Here is a 21291-nt window from a genome sequence, read left to right on the forward strand (position 1 = left end):
TATAACCGTTCACCCTTCTTTCATTCATTTATTTTTTATAAGACCTGATTCATTTCTCCCAAATTTGATTGATTATATAATTTTTCATTATTTTATTTTGAATAAATTATTTTTTGTCCAAAAAATATATATAATAATTTGACTTTTTTATTTACGAAATCGTTTCTTATGACCACAAAATAATAAATAAAGATCCTTGGGCAAATAGATTTTGGGATTAAGCATTAAGGTTACATCCGGAATGATTCATAGATAGGACAATGAATGTTGGGTAAAGAGTAAACATCATAACAAAAAAAGAGAGGAAGTAAATTCATGACGGCACAAGAGGAGGTAATGCTATTCTTAATCTGAGCTCGATGTATTAGTGTTAAAAAAATCTCAACGCGGGGATAGATTGTAAATAATGGTTCATATATATACGTAAAACATACAAGCTTGTGCCTATATGGGGACATATATGTGGATGTATGTATAATAATATGAGAAGGATCGAGGATCTAAACGCCGCCCCTAGATTTTTTTTCTCTATATAACATATATACACGGGGTGCGGCTTTTTGATGCCGGGAGACCGTCACGCCTATCAGCTTTGTCATTGCCGATACATCTGTCGAGTTCACATCGCTAATTTTGAATCCGAACTTTATATATATATACGTTCTATACTTTAGATCGTTGCTTACACATAACACTAGAGCTTCTCTTCTCTGGGCGTCTGTATATATATATATACATATTAGATTGCTCTTTTTAGTGATAAATAAAAATAAAAAATACCAGAGCCGACCGAGGCTGCGAGTTAGACCCAGAACTTGTGTCACTGGTATTTGATTTGAAATGACAGCGAGTTAGAATTTGTGCATAAAATTTCATTATGTTTTTTATAAATGCAGCAGATAAATAAAAAGTCAAGTGTCACGAGTTTGAAATGAAATGACAACCGCCATTGCATCGCTTTGACAAAAATCGACGGCGGACTTGAATTTTGAGGGTTTTGACACGAAATGTCAAAAAATGACATATTTGACAAGTGACTAAAAATAAAAAATTCAAAAATAAAATTCTATTTTCTGGTTTTAAAAAATTGTAGAAAAAATAGTAGTGAATTAAATATATAGAGAAAGAGTTGACTTTGTCAACTAAGGGTGATATGTCACAGTAATTTTTTTTACACTAAAAAATTTTAAGTTAAAAAGGTGAGTCAACTTCTGATAAAATAAAAGAAACTTTGAAATTTAAATCAGAAATACTCGAAAAAATTTTGAATATCGAAACGGGCATTTTATAATAAAGTTACAAAAGAAATCACAGAAACGATCGATGGGCGCGTGACTCTTGACTATGAAAGAAGACCCCACATATCGCGTTTTCCTTTTTCATGATTCGCCATTCATTCGTCTCCGCCCAATTCTCTTGATATATGTTATAATACCAGAGTGCAGTAGTCATCTAGTCTACTATATATTTTTCCCTATGGTTTTTCCCAAGCGGCTTTCCTTTGTAATGTACGCTCGAGATCCTCACCCCCTATATTCAAGTCAATTGCGGCCTACTTCTTCAACTCCACTCAATCTGTTATGTTTTCTTTATCCTATTCCACTTGTAAACTCAGCTCTCATGAATCATCAGTCTTATTTTATATATTTTTTCACTCCAATAAACTTGTTTTTTATTTTTTTTCCTTCACGGTAGGTCAAGGTCTTAGTAGTTTAATTAAATATGAATAAAAAAATAAATTGGTCTATTTAAACTATAAATAGAACCATTATCATTAATAAATAATTTTTTGCTGAAATAATTTATTTATTTTTTTCTTTGAAAAAATAAAAATCTTTCATCTACCGCCGCATCTTTGTTTCTATAAAAATAATATAAATCCATAAGATGTGAAATCAGTGCATCGGTAGTTGTTTTCTGGTTAACGGTAGTCATTTAAAGAAAAAACATAAAAGACAAAAAACGTGACTTGCCGACTTTGTGACTTTAGTATAATATTATTGAGAAGAAATAAGACGAAGAAGAATAATAAGAAGGAGCCGAAACGTGTAATATTATAGAGAACAGAGAAGAGACTCGTCGTCATCTACTTTACTTCTATATATTTTTTTACTCTCTTTTTTTTAGACCCCGTAAAAGTCAAAAAGTCCTAGAAAAGGATAGAAGGTTCTAAAGAAGGATAAACTTAAACACGACGGAGCGATAGAAAGAAAATAGGAGAGAAATAAAAAATAAAAGAATGGAAGCCGCACGACCACCTACTTCGGCTACACAATAGAGCACAAATGCGTGGCGACAGCATCACCAGATATACGGCAGGATGATTGCTCGTTGTGCCAACTAAACTAAACTTTTAACTTGCTACCCATCTCATCTCATATCAGATCATTTTTTAAATTATTTACTATAATTTTTTTTTTTTTCTACAAGATAAATAATAAAGTAAGACGGATAATTTATATTATTGTTTATTTTTATTATCAGTACAAACTTCAAACACTCGTTAAATATATTTATTTATTTACTTAAGAATAAAAATATAATAAAATAGATAGACATATTTACAAAACATAAACTGGCCAATTAAATAAACAGATAATAAATCACATTGATCAATAATTAATAATGTCGCCAATTTAAAATTATAAATCAATTTATTTACATTTTCTTTTTAATTATTAATTACTTTTTTTTTATTTACATTAAAATTTCTTCTAATAAATTTTCAACAGAAGTACTACGTGATAATTAACAATTTAATTGCATTAATTATATATCGTTGCATTGATAAATTTGTTATAATTATTATTAAAAGATAATATCAAGGCACTCGTGGTAAATTTTCTATGTCTAATCAATCAGTTAATATAATTATTAAATTCATAAATAAGTCACTGGTATCTCAACAATTGTTAAGTTATTAGATATATAAAAAATTAAATCTAGTTAGTCTGTTAATTATTAATTTATTACTTATTGATATTTTATTTTGTTACACTGTAAAAATCGGGAGTGACTTCAGAGTGATTACGGATTTTATTTAAATCCGAATTGACTCCGTCACTTGGAGTTTTAAAAAAAATCACTCCGCATATGGAGTAAACCGGAAGTTTATTTTTACTGCGGAACTGGATTTTATTTAAATCCTCACTCACTCCGATACGGAGTTTTAGTATTAAAATAAACTTCCGAAGTAAATTTTAAATAAATACGCAGTCATCCAGTCCGCGATTACTCCGCAAATTTACAGTGTAATTTGTTATTCAGTTAATTAATTAAAGTTCAGTGTACTCGGCCGCAAACTTGTGAATCAATAGCACCAAGGTATGGATAACCGCTTTTGGCTTCACTCGGGCTGTGAGGTGTCACGTGATGATGATGGTGGCCCATTCCGTTTGATACAGTAGTTGTTGTCCCTTGGACCATACAAGCACTCATATTAGAACCTGTCGGACTGACGTTGCCGCCCAGGCCTCCGAGATTTAGATTGCTCGGTGATAAATTTGATGTCAGGTTTGTACTTCCATAATGCGAGCTATTAAAAAGTCTATAACATAGGAATTAACGGTAATAATAACCATAAAAAAAAAGAAAAAAACTAAATACGATATGTACACTGAGAAAAAAAATTAACTTTTGTAAAAACAATATTTTTTCAAATAGTAAATCAATAAAAATTATTTTATTATTAATTCTCCATTTAAATTAAAGGATAATTTTCTTGATAGAAGAAAGTCGGAATTTATTTAAGGTACAGACCTAGTACTCGATCAGAGAACTAGTATCTGATTACTCCATATATTTATATATCTATAGCTTGTAAATATACAGCACATATATACATGTATATATACAGCACATACAGTAAATGTACAGTAAATATATATGAACTTTAATTTCTTCGATTAAGAAAATGATTTTTAATGGAATCTTAAAATTTTATTTAAAATTTTCAATAGTATAATTTCTTATAAGAAGAATACGCAATATTTCTAAAAGTTATTTTTTTTCTCAGTGTAATAAGTAGTAAGTAATAATAATAATTTAGGTGTTTGTGTAGAAGAGTTAAAGATTTATATGTAATTAATCAATGTGTATGTATATTGATTACAGTCGTGAAAGTAAAAGGAGAAGGTAACGCATTCGGTTAATTTAAACACCGCAATAAAGGGACCAGAGTATTTTGTTTATGAAACATGATACTTTATATTGCAGGACCGATAGTCGGACTTATTAAAAATCGGTTAGTATATATATATACTAACTGAATGGCAGCATATGACAGGTTGCCCTTATATGCGCGAAATTCTCCAGCCACCCTCTCCCTATTTTACTTTCCTCGCACTGTAAGCGCCGCATTATTATTATTGTGTGCGCGGTATTTGTACTTTGATTATTTTTTACAACCTTTTAAATCGTAACAAACATATTTTTACTTTCTTTTAAATATGTCATAATATATTATTATTATTATTATCGATATAAATATTTAAGTTTCACACAACACGCAAATTAAATGAGGAATAATTAATTTTTTTTAATAGATATATTTATAAATATAATTACCTTATTACTTGTTAGTTAAAAAAAAAAAAACAGGTTTAGTGTGATTCAAAAAATGTTGAGTAATTTATGTAACAATAAACTTGTACGAAAAATAAATTAATTTAATGATATAAATAAATTGATAATTGACAGCCCGGGTGTAATAAATTAAAAAAGTGTATGTGTATAGACGTATATATAATAAAGATGGATTGAATAGTATAGGTGGATACCAAAAGTTTGAGGATGAGAGCGGAGTGAGTTGATTATGAGCCAGTAGCGTTTCATTATGGGCCTAGTAAGATAATTGCGGACCACACCGACGTCCAAGAGCGAGAGATGAAGAAGAATTTCTCGACCGCCGAGTAGACTAACTCTACAGAGCCATAATACAAGTAACCGTACTGATCAAAGCCTAGTATTTATACCAGTTTATCTAAATTGTCGCAATTGTGTTCTTGTGTACGTCATGTCTACGTACATTTTTTAAATTGTGTTGCGATGCTCAGAATAGTACAGGGTAGAGGTACCGTTTTTTATCATGGGCCAGTTTCGGACACTCGACAAATTAATTTAAAATGATTTCAAAGATACTTTTACCCCACTACACTGTAAAAAATTTGCGGAGTGATCGCGGGTTAAATCCAAAGTGAATTTGGAGCAGATGACTGTTTATTTATTCAATTCGCTCGGAGTGAAATCTACTCCGGGGAGTTTATTTTAATATTAAAACCCCAAATTGAAGTCAATGCGGATTTAAATAAAATCTGTAATCACTCCGAATTAACTCCCAATTTTTTACAGTGTACAAAGATGGAAATTTTATTGTATACTTTTTGATTAATTAAAAAAAAAGCTCTCCAGCTTTACCCGGAATGGAAACTTCGATTTCTTATGTAAATACAACAATTTCTAAAACTTGATAAGAAAATGAATTACAGTAGTGTAATGATTGTGTTGAATACTTGTTTTGAAAGCTACATTATATAAATTTCAAGAAATTAAGACCACAAATGGTACGTCTTGTCTGTGTAGTGGTAAAATTTGTTTTTTAAAGTTTGTGTGACGAAAAGTAGCAGAGGAGTGGATAAAAAATGATTTTTGATATGCTTTAAAAGAATATAAACTTACCCATAGTTTTCTGGTGTCGCTCGAGGCCACTGTTGCTGCGCAGCACTGTAGTAGTTTTCGCCGTAATTGTAGTGTTGAGGATACCCCGCTGTGGTTGCTGCAGCCGCAGCTACTGAGGCCTGACCGTAGCTTTGGTAGCTGTCGGCACCACTTGGATATCCGTGCTGAGTTTGGAAGGATTGAAGACTCATCGTATTAAACGCATTCAACTGCTGGCTGTTGAGTTGTTTACGTAAACGCGCACGTCGATTGCTAAACCATACTTGCACTCGTGCTTCTGTCAATTTCGTTCTGTAAAATAAAAAATAGCCACAATCGAATTATTATTATTATCATCATCATCATCATTAAATTGAATTCTTGAATGATTTCATAATTTTTGAGTCATGAAATAAACAAATGTCTGATTCATAAATTAAAATTTGTTTGATTGATATACTTAGGAATTAAAAAATTAAGTGGAATGTAATGATGCGTACTTTTGAGCCAGTTCTTCTCTAGTATAAACGTCGGGATATTGGGTTCTGTGGAAGGCGGCTTCAAGCTGTTCCAACTGTTCTCCAGTAAATGTTGTTCTGCTGCGTCTTTGCTTCCTCTTGAGTGTAATTCCCGGCTCGCTCTCGGTGTCGGAGTCATCGCCGCTGCTACCACCTGCTGCAAAAATGCGGAAGGAATTCGTCAATCATATGAAGAATATAAAAAATTTTCAAACAAAAAAAACTCAACACAGCAGATATAATTTTTTTTTTTTAATAGAAAAGAGAAATGAGATAAAAATAGGATAAAATAAAAAATTAATATAATATAAATTGTATAAAAACGATTCAACATCAAGCATCTGTCGCTTTAAGTGTATAAAAAATAAATCGTTAAATTTATCTAATTCTACGGTTCGTTAAAGTTGTTGAGGGCGCTGGAAAATAGTGGCTAATGACACACAATATAAGAAAAGTATGCTCATATACTATATAAATGTATAGAATAAAGAAAATTCTTTGCTCACGCAATCAACTGATGTAAGTAATGGTATATATATATATGTACACATATAAATATAAAACTCCAGAGAGTGTGGAATTTAAGTTCCAGCACGTGCTAGACGTCAGATACCGAAGATAGGAAGCGAATTGTTACCGCCCACAGTTCACACGCCCGAGACTGCAACCCACCATTAAATCCTTCGTGATTACAGCCGTTCGCTGGCTAACCTATACTAAACTAAAACACCGAAGAAATTAGGGTCCGTACGCCAACAGGAATTAAGTTCTTTGACATGTTGGATACGTTCCTATAAGGCGAAGGCCTCTCACGTACACTGTGGACTTTAGTCAACCTAAAGTACCGATCAACAATCAACTTGCTAATATATCTCGTTTTTACAAATCGTAAAAATATATACATATATATTATCAGACAATTTTATTCTAATACAACTGCCCTATATAAATTACATTTTACATAAAAAACTAAAATATTTTATACTCTATAGTTATTTTAATGCTCTTAAACTTTTTATCAATATATATATATATATGTAAAAAGTGGTTCCGATTTACATATTATAGAGTTTAAATAATAATAATAGTAGGAAGATGGCGATAAATCTTGAGATAAAGTCATTGATTAGTATAAATGGCTAATGAAGCGATCAGCAAAGACAGAAAGGCAGGAACATGTCTGAATCAATAGGCTGGAGCATCAGCATCAGCGGGTTTATACATATTTTATATGAGCGGCATAGCCGTCAGGGTGCGAAGAATAGTTAACTCGGAGCTATATCAAGATAAAAGTAAGCTAGAGGAGAACATTTGCGCTCGCGAGCGGTAAGCAAGATTAAAGGCCATAGCGGTAGTCGTAAATCCTCGGCAACGCTTCGAGGGCATACACTACCATGCTATGCTGCACTCTGCCCAGCCGATATATTCTTTTATATTTATATATATATTTTCTCTAGTGCCTCCGATGATGCTGGCTCGAATGGCCTGACGATTTCCGCGACCCATCCATGCTATTAAATATCGTCTTATTTCTTTTTCCTCTTCACTATACGGCTCTAATAGTCTACGGCATTTACGCTTTTAATATTTTACAGCTTTACACTAATAAACAATTTTTAGATTTAAATCTTTTCATTAGAAAGAGCCAGAGCTTAATAAATAAAATAAGAAGCATTTAAAAAGTGTTGGATTTACGAGCTAACGGGGCTAGTTTGCTAGGAGGAATAGAATAATTTAATGAAATGGTAAGGTGTCTAAATCAATAGCAGATTTATTTAGTTACAAGTATTGCTGATGATGTATTATTATTCTTGTAGATTTATTGAAAAATCAAAATAACGTTTCATGTTAAAGTTACTTTTAGTAAAATTAACTCGCGAGTTATCATTGAAAGATCATGATACAGATAGATGCACATCAATTTACAGAGTTGTCGGTCGACTACTCTCGTGTCTGTTGGTTCGTTTTAATTTATTTTTTTTAGTGGTATGTACTTACAGTAAACCGTAGTATGTACTCAGTGTACCTACCACAATCTCTTTACTCCTTTCTTCGGCGGCACTCCTCGAGATTAGAGGAGGCACAATCCCGCAGGAGGAGCTGCAGCCACTTCGAATGTAAGAGACCACACGCCGCGACTCAAATACTCTTGCGAGTACCGACTTTATGCTCTCATCTGCACCTCCGAGATTTTTTTTAGCAAAAAATACTATATTTTTTTAGCCTTTGCTTTACTTGATAATTTTAAAATAAGCTTAAGGAAATAATACGATATAATTTTATAATTTAAAGTGTCCTGTAGGGATTAAGTTATTATTTAGTTGTTTTATGCTTGAGAATATGGAGTTTTTAATCTGTGAGGGAGGGAGGGAGTCAGAGACTTCTAATCAAATGTGAAACTTTCAGGCGAGAAGATAATAAACTCAAGACATTCGCGCTCACCACGGGACGTCTAATATATTTCTTCGTAAAAAAAGAGAAAGATACTTATACATATACATATATATATATATATATGTATATATATATATATATATATATATATATAGCTATGGTCTATGTGTGTATATGGCTGCTGATGTTTCACCAGCGTCCTAATAAATATAACGCGGAATTCTCTTTATAAATGCCGACATGATTTTCTGCTAAAGCTAAAGCCTTATATGTATTTTATCCTAAAAATTATATTATAAGTATATATTATTGAAGAATAAGTTTTCATATAAATATTCTTCTTTAATTATTTAAAATAAAATTTATTTTGTTCTAGATTATGAAATACTTCGAAATACTTCCGGGATAATTGAAGAAGTAATTGAAGAATCACTTCTTTTTGTATATAAATTAAATGATTATGAAAGTATACCAAAATAAAAAAAAAGAATAGTAATAATAATAATAATAATAATAATAATAATAATAATAATAAACGTACCGAGAATTCCATCAATAGAATGATTACGTCTTGGGTCATCACCGAGACGTGTTTGATTTGTTGGTCCACGTAATAGACGAGATATACTTGATACCGATGGTGCCGATGTTTTATCGCAGACTCCATCCTGCTAACAAAACCGCATTGGACTAGTTAGTATTATTTTAACATATTAAATTAATTATTTGTTTTATTAAAAATTATTGATACTGAATTTAGCCGACGTCTACTTTTGGATTTTTCTAAAAACGATAGATAGTAAAAATAAAATATTTGAATTAATTGCACATATAGTTGTTTCATTTTTCTACATGTGCATATTTTTAGTTTTTTTTTTTTGTAATTAATTAGTAGAAAAAAAAAATTCAAAAATTGTTAATTGTCCGCTAATTTCAGGATCACAAATTATTGACGGCTTTTTCAATAATTTAATAAAAATTTATGGCTAAAGTAACAAGTTGTTTTATCAGCAGACCTTTATTAATTGATCGCGAATTTCCCATGAAAAAATTCCAGGCTTCTGACGTTTGAGATCTTCAATTCTGGCTTCAACTTCTGGAGTAGCGACGCGCGGTTTACTGCCACCAATTACTCCAGGTTTAACGGATCCTGTTTCCTGGTACCTGTTGAGTATCTTGGATACACAGCCATGGGATACGCGAAGTTGCCGGGAAATTACACAAGGTCTCACACCAGCTGCAGCCATCTGAACGATCTTGATACGAATGTGATGCGGCAGTGGTCGACCGTTGATGAATACGCCGCCCAATTGATTGACTCGTCCTTGCCCTGGAAGAAAATATGGATTTTAAGGTTTAAAAATATAAAATAATTGCAACCATCAAGGAATCAGGTTCTCTGAATTTTGAAATAAAAAATAATAACTACCCGCGCTAATTTATATAAATACTGGTAATGACTCTTCATTAGTTTTATAATGCAATTACTGAGTAAAACAGTATAAACAAAATATTATACGGCTGGCTGAAGTATTTAAAAGCGGGAAAGAAAGTGAATGAGATGGGGACTGCGGGAGAGGATCGCGTGCAAAGGATACTTGCAAAAGACAAGTCCAGTTGCACATCACGAGTCAAAGAAAATCTTTTTGCCCATCCATCCGCCAAGTTACGGTTGTGGTTTTGCTGTTTTAATACGTACGAGTAGTAAATTTACTTTAACTCTTTTATTTATTTATCTTATACTTGCATTTAATTTTCTTTTTTATGGATTAACTTGTTCAAGGACTCTAACTCTTTACATATAAATATCTATGTATATATATTATTTTTACATGTTTATAATTATATATTTAAATTAGCAAACAACAAAAAGTTATGTTAAATAAAACAAGTATTTTTTAGTATTAAATAATTGCTAATGAAAATATTTCTATAATTAACGTTAATTTAAAGTGGCATTTATTATTTTTTTTATCAGTTGATAAATAACTAAATCAACAAAAACATAAATTATAATGTGTATATATAAATTTAAAATACAGCAGCTATATATATTGTGAGACACATATACATAAATGTAGATTTAGCTGTTTCAATACTAGACAGACTTATCACTAGCAAATACTTTACGAGGCTACAAATAATTGAATACGATAAAGAGCTATGGTTTATCAGCATTCATTTTATTTTATGTTTCTACTTATTCATAATCCATGAGCACGAAAAACACCGTATTAACTTAATACTAAAATTAAATTTATAACGTTACATCATTTGTGATATTATTGGTATAAATTTATTTATTTAAAATTTTTCATTTAAGTAAACGCGTTCACGGAAAAAAATGAATCTAAAAATTCAATTATAATTATAATTAAAACTGGCATACGTGAAAAATTACTATTCCATAAGTAAAAGATACAAACACAGTAATTTTTAATTTATGATAGCATATTTTACTTAAGAGAATATAATATTTATCTCTTTCTCACACACATGTGGAAATACGAAGCGATCCTTGTTGCACTTGCATGAGCAAATGGAAATTTCAAATGAGCTTTAGATATAAACTGAAATTTCCGAATAAAAAGCATTTTATTTGATAAATAGTAACTTTACGCATCGAATTAAATATTTTATTTAATGATTTGGGTATTTATCTATGAAAGCAGTTCATATGAAAATCATACATTTTACTCTCTTCAGGAATAAGGTAAGAGACCCAGTACTCGATCAGAGATCTTAGTACCCAATCAGGGAACTAGTACTGGATCACTCATGTATTTGTATATCTATATATATGAAATTTGACTAAATATAGATATACATCAAGTGATCGAGTACTAGTTTTCTGATCAGATACTAGATTTTTTACTGTAGTAATTTTTTACTTCCGTCAAAAGTAAAAGCTATCGGATCCTATTAGTGGTTTCGGGTGACTTTCCACATAGTAATTTTTGTCCATTTTTTTCCGTGTATCTATAATCGAGTTTGAAAAGTTATTTGTAATTTTCCTACTACTTAAAAGTATTGCACAGTGCACATCATGAAATTTATCATCATCAACATCTACTCGAGCAACATAAACATCATCTACTAGCGTAAGCTTACTATACATTACACATAATATATATTAGTAAAAGCAAAGCCAGGACGTGAACGTGAACGCTAAATGCAGAATTGAACAGGCTGGACACCTCTCAGATGACGTCAGTGAGGCCGCGGGGCCCGCCGGGATTACAGGCGAGATCAAAAGGCACCGCCCGACCGACGCGTTGGGTAGGTGCGCAAACGCGGACGACCGCGCGATCTACTCTGGGCCCCAAAGCGTGTTCAGACCTTAAGCAGAGAAACCTACCAGTATACCAGACCTTTAGCGAAGCCGGTTACATCCATCCATCCATACATACATACATATATATGTATTTATATATAAGGAGCCTAGGTAAAGATATAGTAAAAAAAAAAAATGATGATGACAACAATGAGAGATCTAATTTAAGACAACGCCCAACTCATTCCGATCTACAGATCTATACTTTTTATTTTAATACTATTACGAATGTATATAATTTATATAATCATCTTGCCCACTTGTTCCTATTCCAATTTATAAAATTATTATTTACTGTATAAGTGTATGAGGTAAAATAGTAAAATAAAACAGTTGCAAAAGACAAATGATCATGCTAACCAATAATTTACGTATTTTTATTACTATTTTTTATCCAAAGGCATTCATCAAACTTTAATTGCCGTCATTCATATATATGTACATTAAGGACTCGTAATACATTAAATACATTTACACTGTGCATTTTAAAACGTCATCGGTTCAATAATAATTATGAATCCAGCAGTGTTAAAAGAACAGATGAGTAATTTACTTATTTATGAATGCACGTATATATATATATATATATATATATATATATATATATATATATATATATATATATGAAGATATTTACTTATTTTATTTTATTTTGTTATTTTAGTTAATTTTAGTTTAGTTGGCAGTCTGGTTCATATATAACGCGCGTACTACGCGCTAAATAATTATGGGTTGTTTTTGACAAAATTACATGCCTTGAGAATTTACAAGCGTTCGATGATGATGCGGTGTCTTCGCAAAGTCGCTTATCCTTTGCTTCCTTCCGCAATTAGGTTAAACTTTTAACTCTCTTTCTCTCTCCCTTTCTTTCCCATTCATTTTGGGCAGGCTCTTTTGGGCCTTGTATTATTTATAAAGAGGTAAACAAGAAAGAAAGAGAGAGAGTAAGAGCAGACCACCCTGGTAAATGCAATTCAACCTGCGTTATTTTTAAAATAAAAGTACCACGACGCGATAAAATAATTTAGAATATGAATTATTGATAACCAGCAATTGATTTCCAGCTATCATGTTAATGCTCATGATGAGCGTGAATAAAAAAACTCGAGGCTTGACGATAAAACCCAAAGGGGTTCAAAAATTAAATTTCGCGCCTTAAGTGTCTGCGGTTTTTTATTAGCGAGTTATTTTTTTACAGCAGCTCGAACTTTTTTTTTTATCTATTATTTAATATTGTGGGGAAAATGATGTTGGAGTTCATCGATAGAGTTCGACTACTCATGACGCAGGACTCAGATACTCCGACTTAGTTAATGTATATAAGAAAAAGAATTGAGTACGTGCGGGACGCATGTACTTAGAGATATACGTTGTTCCAAGTTACCTGGGCTTCAATCAACGTGCCGTCGCCTCAGGGCAATCCGATATCAGACATTAGATACCCACGTTCGAACATGCTGTTCCACCGCCCACCGCGTGTAGTAACACGACTTCATATATGTTGTAAACGCACTCTTATTTTTACCCTTAAACGTTTCATTTATATATTTTTTCTAAAATAAATTACACAACTACACTTTGTAACAAAAGTATTACTTTTAAAATATAAATTTAATATTGAAATAATAAAATCCCGATTGAAATATTCAAAAGAACCTTACTGATTATAGAGAGTAATTCAATTTAAAATTATGATTTTTAAATAATTTTGAACCCGAGGTCAGTCTTTATAGACTGTCATTATAAGTTTTATGGTGATGATAATAAAATTAAATAAATATAAATATTATAAGTGAGTAGTGATGTAAGAAAATTGTCTACCGTCGGCTAACTCCATTTTATTTAACTCTATTAATGTCCTTTAAATAATTATTTTAATTTATTTTCATGATTGCATCAACTTATGTATTTTTATTTTTAAATTTAAATAAAAATTATTTTCTATTGAATTTAATAATATGAGGTAATTATCTGCAATGGTATTTATAAATAAATTGTTTGTATTTAAAAAAAAAAAGTAAGTACCTTGGAAAGGATATCCAGTGAAGTATGGTGCCATATTAAGAGTACTGACAGCCATTTAGTTTTTACAATTTAAATTTAAAAATCACTACACCAAACAATTGTCTCTTAGGTGTCTATAGAATAATTTAAATCACTATTCAAGTGTTCACGAACTAAAGCGACTGATTCACAAGGACGAAACTCGATCAAGAGATTTAAACAATGGTAATAAAAAATGATTGTTTATTATTAATGATGATAATTGTTGTTGTTGTTGTTGTTTTTGTTTAATGAAATGATGAGAAGTGTGTCGATGTTTCCTTGGAATGACAAGTTAACCAGACCTGCTAAGCTCGGGGTCTCAGCTCCAACTGGATTCAGAAGTGGGATCTCAGCCAGTGATTTCTCTTGGCTGTATCGTGACCAAAGAGCGACCACCCGGGAAAAAGGTAGGCCGTTGAGGCTGTCGTAAAAGGAGAGACTCCGCCTCTTCTTTGGGTTTCAGAGCGTGGAATTGTTAAGAATAAGACGGCGACGACGAGGAAGACGGGGATGGAAAATTAAAAAGAACGAGAATGAGAAGCTGTGGTGATGGTAAACCGCGAAAGAAATCTACAGACCACGCGCCTACGACTGACGCATTTGCGTTGCCGAACATTGGTTTATACTACTGTTCATTTTTTTTTTATTTTCATTTTTTTATTTGATTTTTTTTTTTTATTATGATACCTAAGAGGTGGTCTCAGGTTTTGCTCCGCCCGAACGTCTTCACCTACTCCCACGCAAATATTATTTATTTTTTTACGATTGCACATTCAGATATTTATCATATTTATGTAAACTAAAGTTTAATGTTTGTTATTATTCACAATAACTTTAAAACATATCATAGAAATTTTTTTTTTGCAGCAAAATATTTTCTTATGGAAAAAAAATTTTTTTGCGGCATATGATTTTTTAAAAATAATTTTATAAAACAATAATTTTATTTTTTGTAAAATTAAAAATAAGTAAATGTACAAAAGTGCAGTACTCGGAGGATGAATGGATAAAAACGGTATAGAGACACGTGCCGTGATTGTAGTTTATGAGGAGCTGATTGCAGAAGCGTGGGACGGGTGCAGACGTGAGTTGGTATGGGTATCACGTGATTCTATTTCCTTTTTTGCATACATTGCAGATCTGTATACTTGTATGTATGTACAGGATATGCATTAAATAAATGTTAAAAGTTGAGTTTCAAAAATGAAGAGCAAGAGAGATAAGAAAATTAAGGTTGCAGTTTGTCGGCGTGTCTCAGTGTTTCATAATCATTAAGATATGCATTATGGAATAATGACGAGAGAAGTGCGACATGGAGAGTTGGTTGTGCACCGTATCTGATTAGGAACTTGGCGTTGGTTGAGTACATATATGTTCTTTTATTAGGCGCTGAAAGATGACTGGGCATATACATATATGATAAATTAAATGATAAAATCCAGGTTTACTCTCACCGATGACAGTATTTAATATATTTATGTACTTATAATGCGAGCACTACTCAAATGACTTTCTTTTTTGATTTATCGCGCTCTAATTTTATTTTATTTGTCACTGACATATTAATCCAAATTAATTAACTGTCAGACTTGTAAACGTATTTTTTAGTGTAAATATTTTTATGAGTTTTAATTTTTTATTATTGATGACAGATAATTATTCAAAATTTATTTCATTGAGTATGTGATATTAATAAGTTAATTCATAAATAGAAAAAAAGGTTTTCTTGACGCAAAAAATTATTACTCGGCCCAAGAAAATTTTTTTCATTATAAATTGAACATGAAAATTTTTTCTACGGACAAAAATTGTAGTTGCTACAGCAGTAGCTGTAGTTGAGGTTACTATGAGTTTTGGAATAATCTGAACCACATGTGTAGTAATGTCAGTACTATTTATGTAGTATCCTTTAATACATATCGGAGTACTCGCTACTACAATGTTTTACTACAATATTATGATTAGAAGAACCACAAATTTTTTTCCATGTAGTCCTAAGAAAATTTTTGTCTTCGTACATTGAAGAAAAATAGTATTTATAAATTTCCCTAGAGCAAATTCCATCATGTGTGTATTATTTAAAATCTAAATGTCTTGGTTTATTTTCGTCTCCAAAGAGTAACCAAACTTGAGTTAACGTCTCAATCATAACGATTGTTAAAAAACTCCCAGGAGTAATATTTTTTTTTTTCATTGAATAGCTGGGTTGAATATGTCTGAGGTTAAAGCAAAATATACGAAACTGAACGTAACATATAAATTTTAAGATAGCAACGTTTGTTACCCCTGCTGGCTTGCATATGATGGATCACATTAAGTTTTGTCCTCTCGAATATAGACTTAAAAGGTGGGCATGGACATGTACACGTACACTTTACTCTTTATAGTATTTCGAGACAAAAAATATATAATAGATCAGTAGGTAAATCGTCATAAATAAAAATGGATAAAAATTTATCACCGAAATTGTAAGATTGTAAGAAAGAATGACTGTTTACGGAAAAGGTGTCTTTGGAGTGTTTTCCCTATGGGTTTTAAAACTGGCTAATTGTTTCCATTGACTTTTCGTCTACAAGAATGAAAATATATTATGAGGATAAAGAATGAAATTTTTAAGAATGAATATTTATTGTATGGTATGAACTTATGTACTCGTTCACTGCAGTGTGCCTCGTGACAACTATTACTCATGCATTGACGTATTTTGACAAGTCAGTTTAAGAAATAATACAGAAACACAGTGCAACGATAGTTAGAATAACCATCTGTGAGTATTAGAATCCTCATATACGCTCTGGTCAGCTACAACTACACACTACTACTGAATACTCTACTACCTACAAGAAAATGCTGTATATGAAAGATACTCCCAACGGACTATCCAACAATTTGTATGACAAACAGTGGGCGTTATTTCTTGTAACAATTAATTTTACTTGATATATGCTTACAATAAGTTAGAAGTGAATTCTTTTGACAGGTACTTCCTAAATACATCCTTATAACAAATTTAATAATTAAATTAACAGAAAAACATGAGTAACAAATGGTGATGGCTATAAGTGATTTGTAAAAGGAAAAAAAATAAACTTGATTTAAATTCTTCAACATTTTTCAATATTTTGTAAACTTGTACGGAGAAAAATGTTAGCTCGAAACCTATCATTTTTAATTATGCTATCGACCAAACTTGAAACAGGATGATGGCTACCTGACGGAAGTTGAAATAAACATATGCAAGAATTACTATGACCATAGTAATTTTTCCATGTGTTTATTTAAATTTCTGCAGGTGACCGACCCTATCCAAAAGTTTCCTTCTTAGTGGATTCTATGAGAAATTTTGGATGGAGAACATGGTCCGGCTTTACTATGACACCATATCATTTCAAAGGAGAATAATTTCTCGGTGTACGATAATGATAACGACAACGTCGACAACGAAGACGAGTGGGGTTAAAACATTTACACCTGAGTCTCTGAAAGTAGTATTATACATGAGAATAATCTCTTTCTCTGAGGCGTGCGCGAGCCTCAAGCCGCCGAAGGCCGTGTAGCACTACTTATATATATAGATATTGCTCTCGGGGTCCCTTGAGTTAGCCCGCGGTTAATTGCCGGCATTTAATGAGCACTCTTTGACGCGCCGCAAACCGCCAGGGTAAAAGCCGTAGTTGCTCGTAGTCGTAATGGCCAAATGCTTGAGAGAGAACTTTGTCCCTCGTACACCTCGAAACCCCTTATCAAAGAAAAGTATTTAAACATTCCCGGTATTACTTCATATTTATGTTATTATTATATTATACTTATCGTTTATGTAATAACCCTGTCCGGAAGAATTACTTTTTTCTTTTTTTTAAATTTACTGAACCTGAGTTTGAGAGTAACTAAATGTACTTCGTCCTCTTTTAAAGCCCAATATGTTTGTATATGTACTAAATCCGTGAGATTTATGTTAATTAGTTGTAATTAAATATAATAAAGAGTAAACTATAATACTATGCCTCACGACCTGTTGGTAGCAATTAAAGACGTACAACTGTAATCCGTGCAATCGTTAAATATTTAATCAGTTATATATACATATTTTATTTTATTTTAAATTTATTTATTGTAAATTATACCGAGTAAATTTGCGTGGTATCTGTCAAATCCGGCTTATAATTATCTTGAAGAAAAAAAATTTAAGGATATTATTGACTTCATTTCAAATTTATCAGGGAGTAAAAATATTAATAAACAAATGCTAATCTTTGTGTCGAATACAATCAATTTAAAAAATTAAAGATTCAAGTGAATTTGAAAATTTGAGTACACAAAGAAATTATTCTTGTTTTTAATCGCACGGTGCCATATTAAAGCTGGGCCATGTTAGCCACTCAAAGGAAATTGAAATAAACACATGTGAAAATTACTGTGGCCACAGTAAAATTGACAAGGATTATATCACAAATTACTGTAACCATAGTCAATTTTACTATGGCCATAGTAATTTTAGCATGTGTTTATTTCAATTTTTGTCAGGTGGCCAAGACACAGAAAAAAATAATTTCTCAGCGCAAGAAATATTTCGCATTATGGAATGAAGACAAAAATATTTTAAAAACTAGAAAAAATTTATCGGTGCAAGAAATCCTTTTTTTCTGTGCATAGTCCGGCTTTGTCATGACGTCATAGCATTTCAAACAAGAATAATTTCTCCGTGTACTTATGTAATTACAAGTGAATAAAATATAGTTGCAACTTTTGGTACCGGACGTTTATATACACAATTATATAGCGTTAAAAAAATTTGTTCGACCTGGTTACTATTTCGGCCGCCCACGATCCCTCAAACTACCCCTCGATCAATTTTCATTCACAACTTTCCCGTGATCAACAATGCCATGTCACGGATCATGGTCATGGTTGCCTGCCACGAAACTTGTGTTGGAGAATACATACACAGACCACACGCAGGTATATAAAAATTTTAGAGTACAGAAGCTCTAAACAGAGCAGAGTTTGGTAGGTGTTCTAATATATTTTAGCTTAAGGATTATCAATGGGTGATGGTTTATATATATAGCGCATATTTGTATGCACATGGGAGTTAAGAAATAGAGATCCATATTAGGCAGGTATTGGTAGATGTTTGCCTCTTTGATAACAATCGAGCTATTGACAATTGTGGTCAGTAAATCAAGATGACGGTACTTTTGTCGGCCAGGATCAAAATGGCGGCATCACGGTACCAGTCTTTGAAGAACCCGTGTGCCGACGGGTATTATTGTCATATAAACGATTCAAGTGCCTTAGAACACGATGTACACAATGCAATACAAACAACGAGAAAAAGGACAAATACACTATTTTCAATACGCATTGTAACATGTTTTAATTTTTTTTTTCTAATTAAATAAGAGTTCGAAAGAAATAAATAAATTAAACACAATTGTAAGAAAATTATCCTTAAAATTTTTGGGCTCACATAAATTATTGTAAAAATTATATTATTTTTTTTAGGTGTTGAATTTTAAAGAAAATAAGAATAATTCAATAAATTCAATTTTAATTTTGAAAGAAAATTAATTTTCGATAAATAAAAAAAATGATTGACTATAATATTGACTTTAGAATGCATTGTAGTCGTCAGAAATTTTTAAACCAGTAAGAATTGATATAAATTCTTGGGAAATTATTTAAATACCGTAAAAAAGTAATTTGTATTTATTTATGAGTGTGAATGTCGCAGACGTAAGACAAATTTCAAATTACAAATAAACGACTTAAACAATTAAAAATATAAGAAATAAAAAAATGCGCATTCTCATTTTCAAATACTATAAATGCGTATTTTTTAAATTTTATTCTATTTTTATTTAATTCACTTACTTCAAAATTTTTTTAATTAAAAATTGTCATCAACGATAAATAAAAAAAAATATTTGGAACATTTCCATCTAAAGTTTTTTGAATTTTCTAAATGTACATATTCTTAGTTTTTTATTTGTAACTGATTTATTAACAAAAAAAATCTGAAAATTGGTGATTGTCTGTCAATTTCAGGATCACTTTTTTTTTACACATGAGTGTATACTCAAAATTGTTATGTTTATCAAAATAACCAAATTACTTATGTCATTATGAGCGCAATTAAATGCGGATCAAGATTCTATGAGCTAGTCTCAGAAAATATTAATTAAAAAATAAAATTAATGTCATTTACTTACCCAACGTTATTTTATTTTTTCTGATTCGAAGACTTGGTCATTTTTTTTATTCACTGTCTGGAATCTTCTATTTACTGACTGGAACTCACGTAGCATTTTCATGAACCATCTCTGCGTTTTTTTTTATTTTTTTTTCAAACTAATTGTCATCACTGTATATTTTTAATCACTTAATATTTAATATTTTATTGATCACTATTTCAAAAAATTATTTTAATTTAAAAATATTATCTAATTATTTTTTTAACCTCAATTAATTTGAATTAAAATCTACAACAATCACTTAGATTCAAATATAAAAAATAACCTGATACTTTTTACTGAATTTTTTAAATGATTTAATACAGAAAATTTCAAATATTTAAATGAACACAACATTCCCGAGATTATTAACGATAAATTTGATGAGTAATTTGTTTGAAAGGGTCAAATATGTATTGTTAGCACAAGTGTTATTTAGCTGCAAGCTTCACTACAGTCTATTGTCTTCTCCTTCTTGTTATCCCCTCCAATTTTAATTCGACTGAGCGGTGATTGGGTCGTCATCCCCACTCCCAGCTAAATTTAAACTAAAATTCAAATTTTTGAAATCTAGCTCTGTGATTGATCGAGATCAAGTCGATAGATGTGCGAATCGATAATCGCCAACTCAGAGCTTCTAGAATTATCTCAATTGTTCTCCAGCTACTTGATGCCATTCTATCGAAAAAAGTTGCCGGGTTTACTTCGCGGACGCGTATTTAAATTACTTTTTTATAATATCCGTGATTATTATATTAAAATTTATCGCTTATTCATTTTGTCACATCGTCGTGATTAAATAAAACATATTTAACTATAAAATTATCTCGTCACGATTAATAATTCAATTAAAAATAAATTTTGTGACTAAAAAAATTTTCTCGTCGAAAATTAATCGTTCGGTTTAGAGTCGCGATTTTAAATTCAGTTTCTGAGTTGTTTATTTTTTTTAATTTTTATTATTAAATTAATAAATTTCTAGTTAATATGAGTGGTATATTTTTTTTTGTCAGTATATTTATTAAAAATTTTAATATTTACGGGAATATTAAAGTTCGTGAAAAGTGTTTTTTTTTTTTTTTGTGCAGTGATTGTGAGTGAGTGAAATTAG

At 31.1% G+C, this 21291-nt stretch overlaps 1 protein-coding gene across 3 annotated transcripts; it reads right to left on the minus strand.

The window, feature by feature from the left end:
- Positions 1-2760: 2760 nt before the first annotated feature.
- On the minus strand, positions 2761-20638 carry LOC103577522 (protein gooseberry). Of its 3 annotated transcripts, none has more exons than XM_008558191.2 (6): positions 20160-20638; positions 9584-9897; positions 9109-9235; positions 6156-6330; positions 5677-5967; positions 2761-3547 (listed from the first exon to the last, which is right to left on the minus strand). In XM_008558191.2, exons 2-6 carry the CDS (start codon positions 9812-9814, stop codon positions 3283-3285), a joined length of 1089 nt encoding a protein of 362 aa, XP_008556413.1. In that variant the 5' UTR covers positions 9815-9897; positions 20160-20638; the 3' UTR covers positions 2761-3282. The 3 variants fall into 3 exon arrangements, with proteins under 3 accessions (XP_008556413.1, XP_008556412.1, XP_008556410.1); XM_008558190.2 differs by lacking the exon at positions 20160-20638 and adding an exon at positions 13927-14263; XM_008558188.2 differs by lacking the exon at positions 20160-20638 and adding an exon at positions 13927-14263 and having other exon boundaries at positions 9109-9238.
- Between the last annotated feature and the right edge of the window lie 653 nt (positions 20639-21291).

This window comes from Microplitis demolitor, chromosome 3 (assembly GCF_026212275.2).
Source record: "Microplitis demolitor isolate Queensland-Clemson2020A chromosome 3, iyMicDemo2.1a, whole genome shotgun sequence".
Classification (NCBI taxonomy): Eukaryota; Metazoa; Arthropoda; class Insecta; order Hymenoptera; family Braconidae; genus Microplitis; species Microplitis demolitor.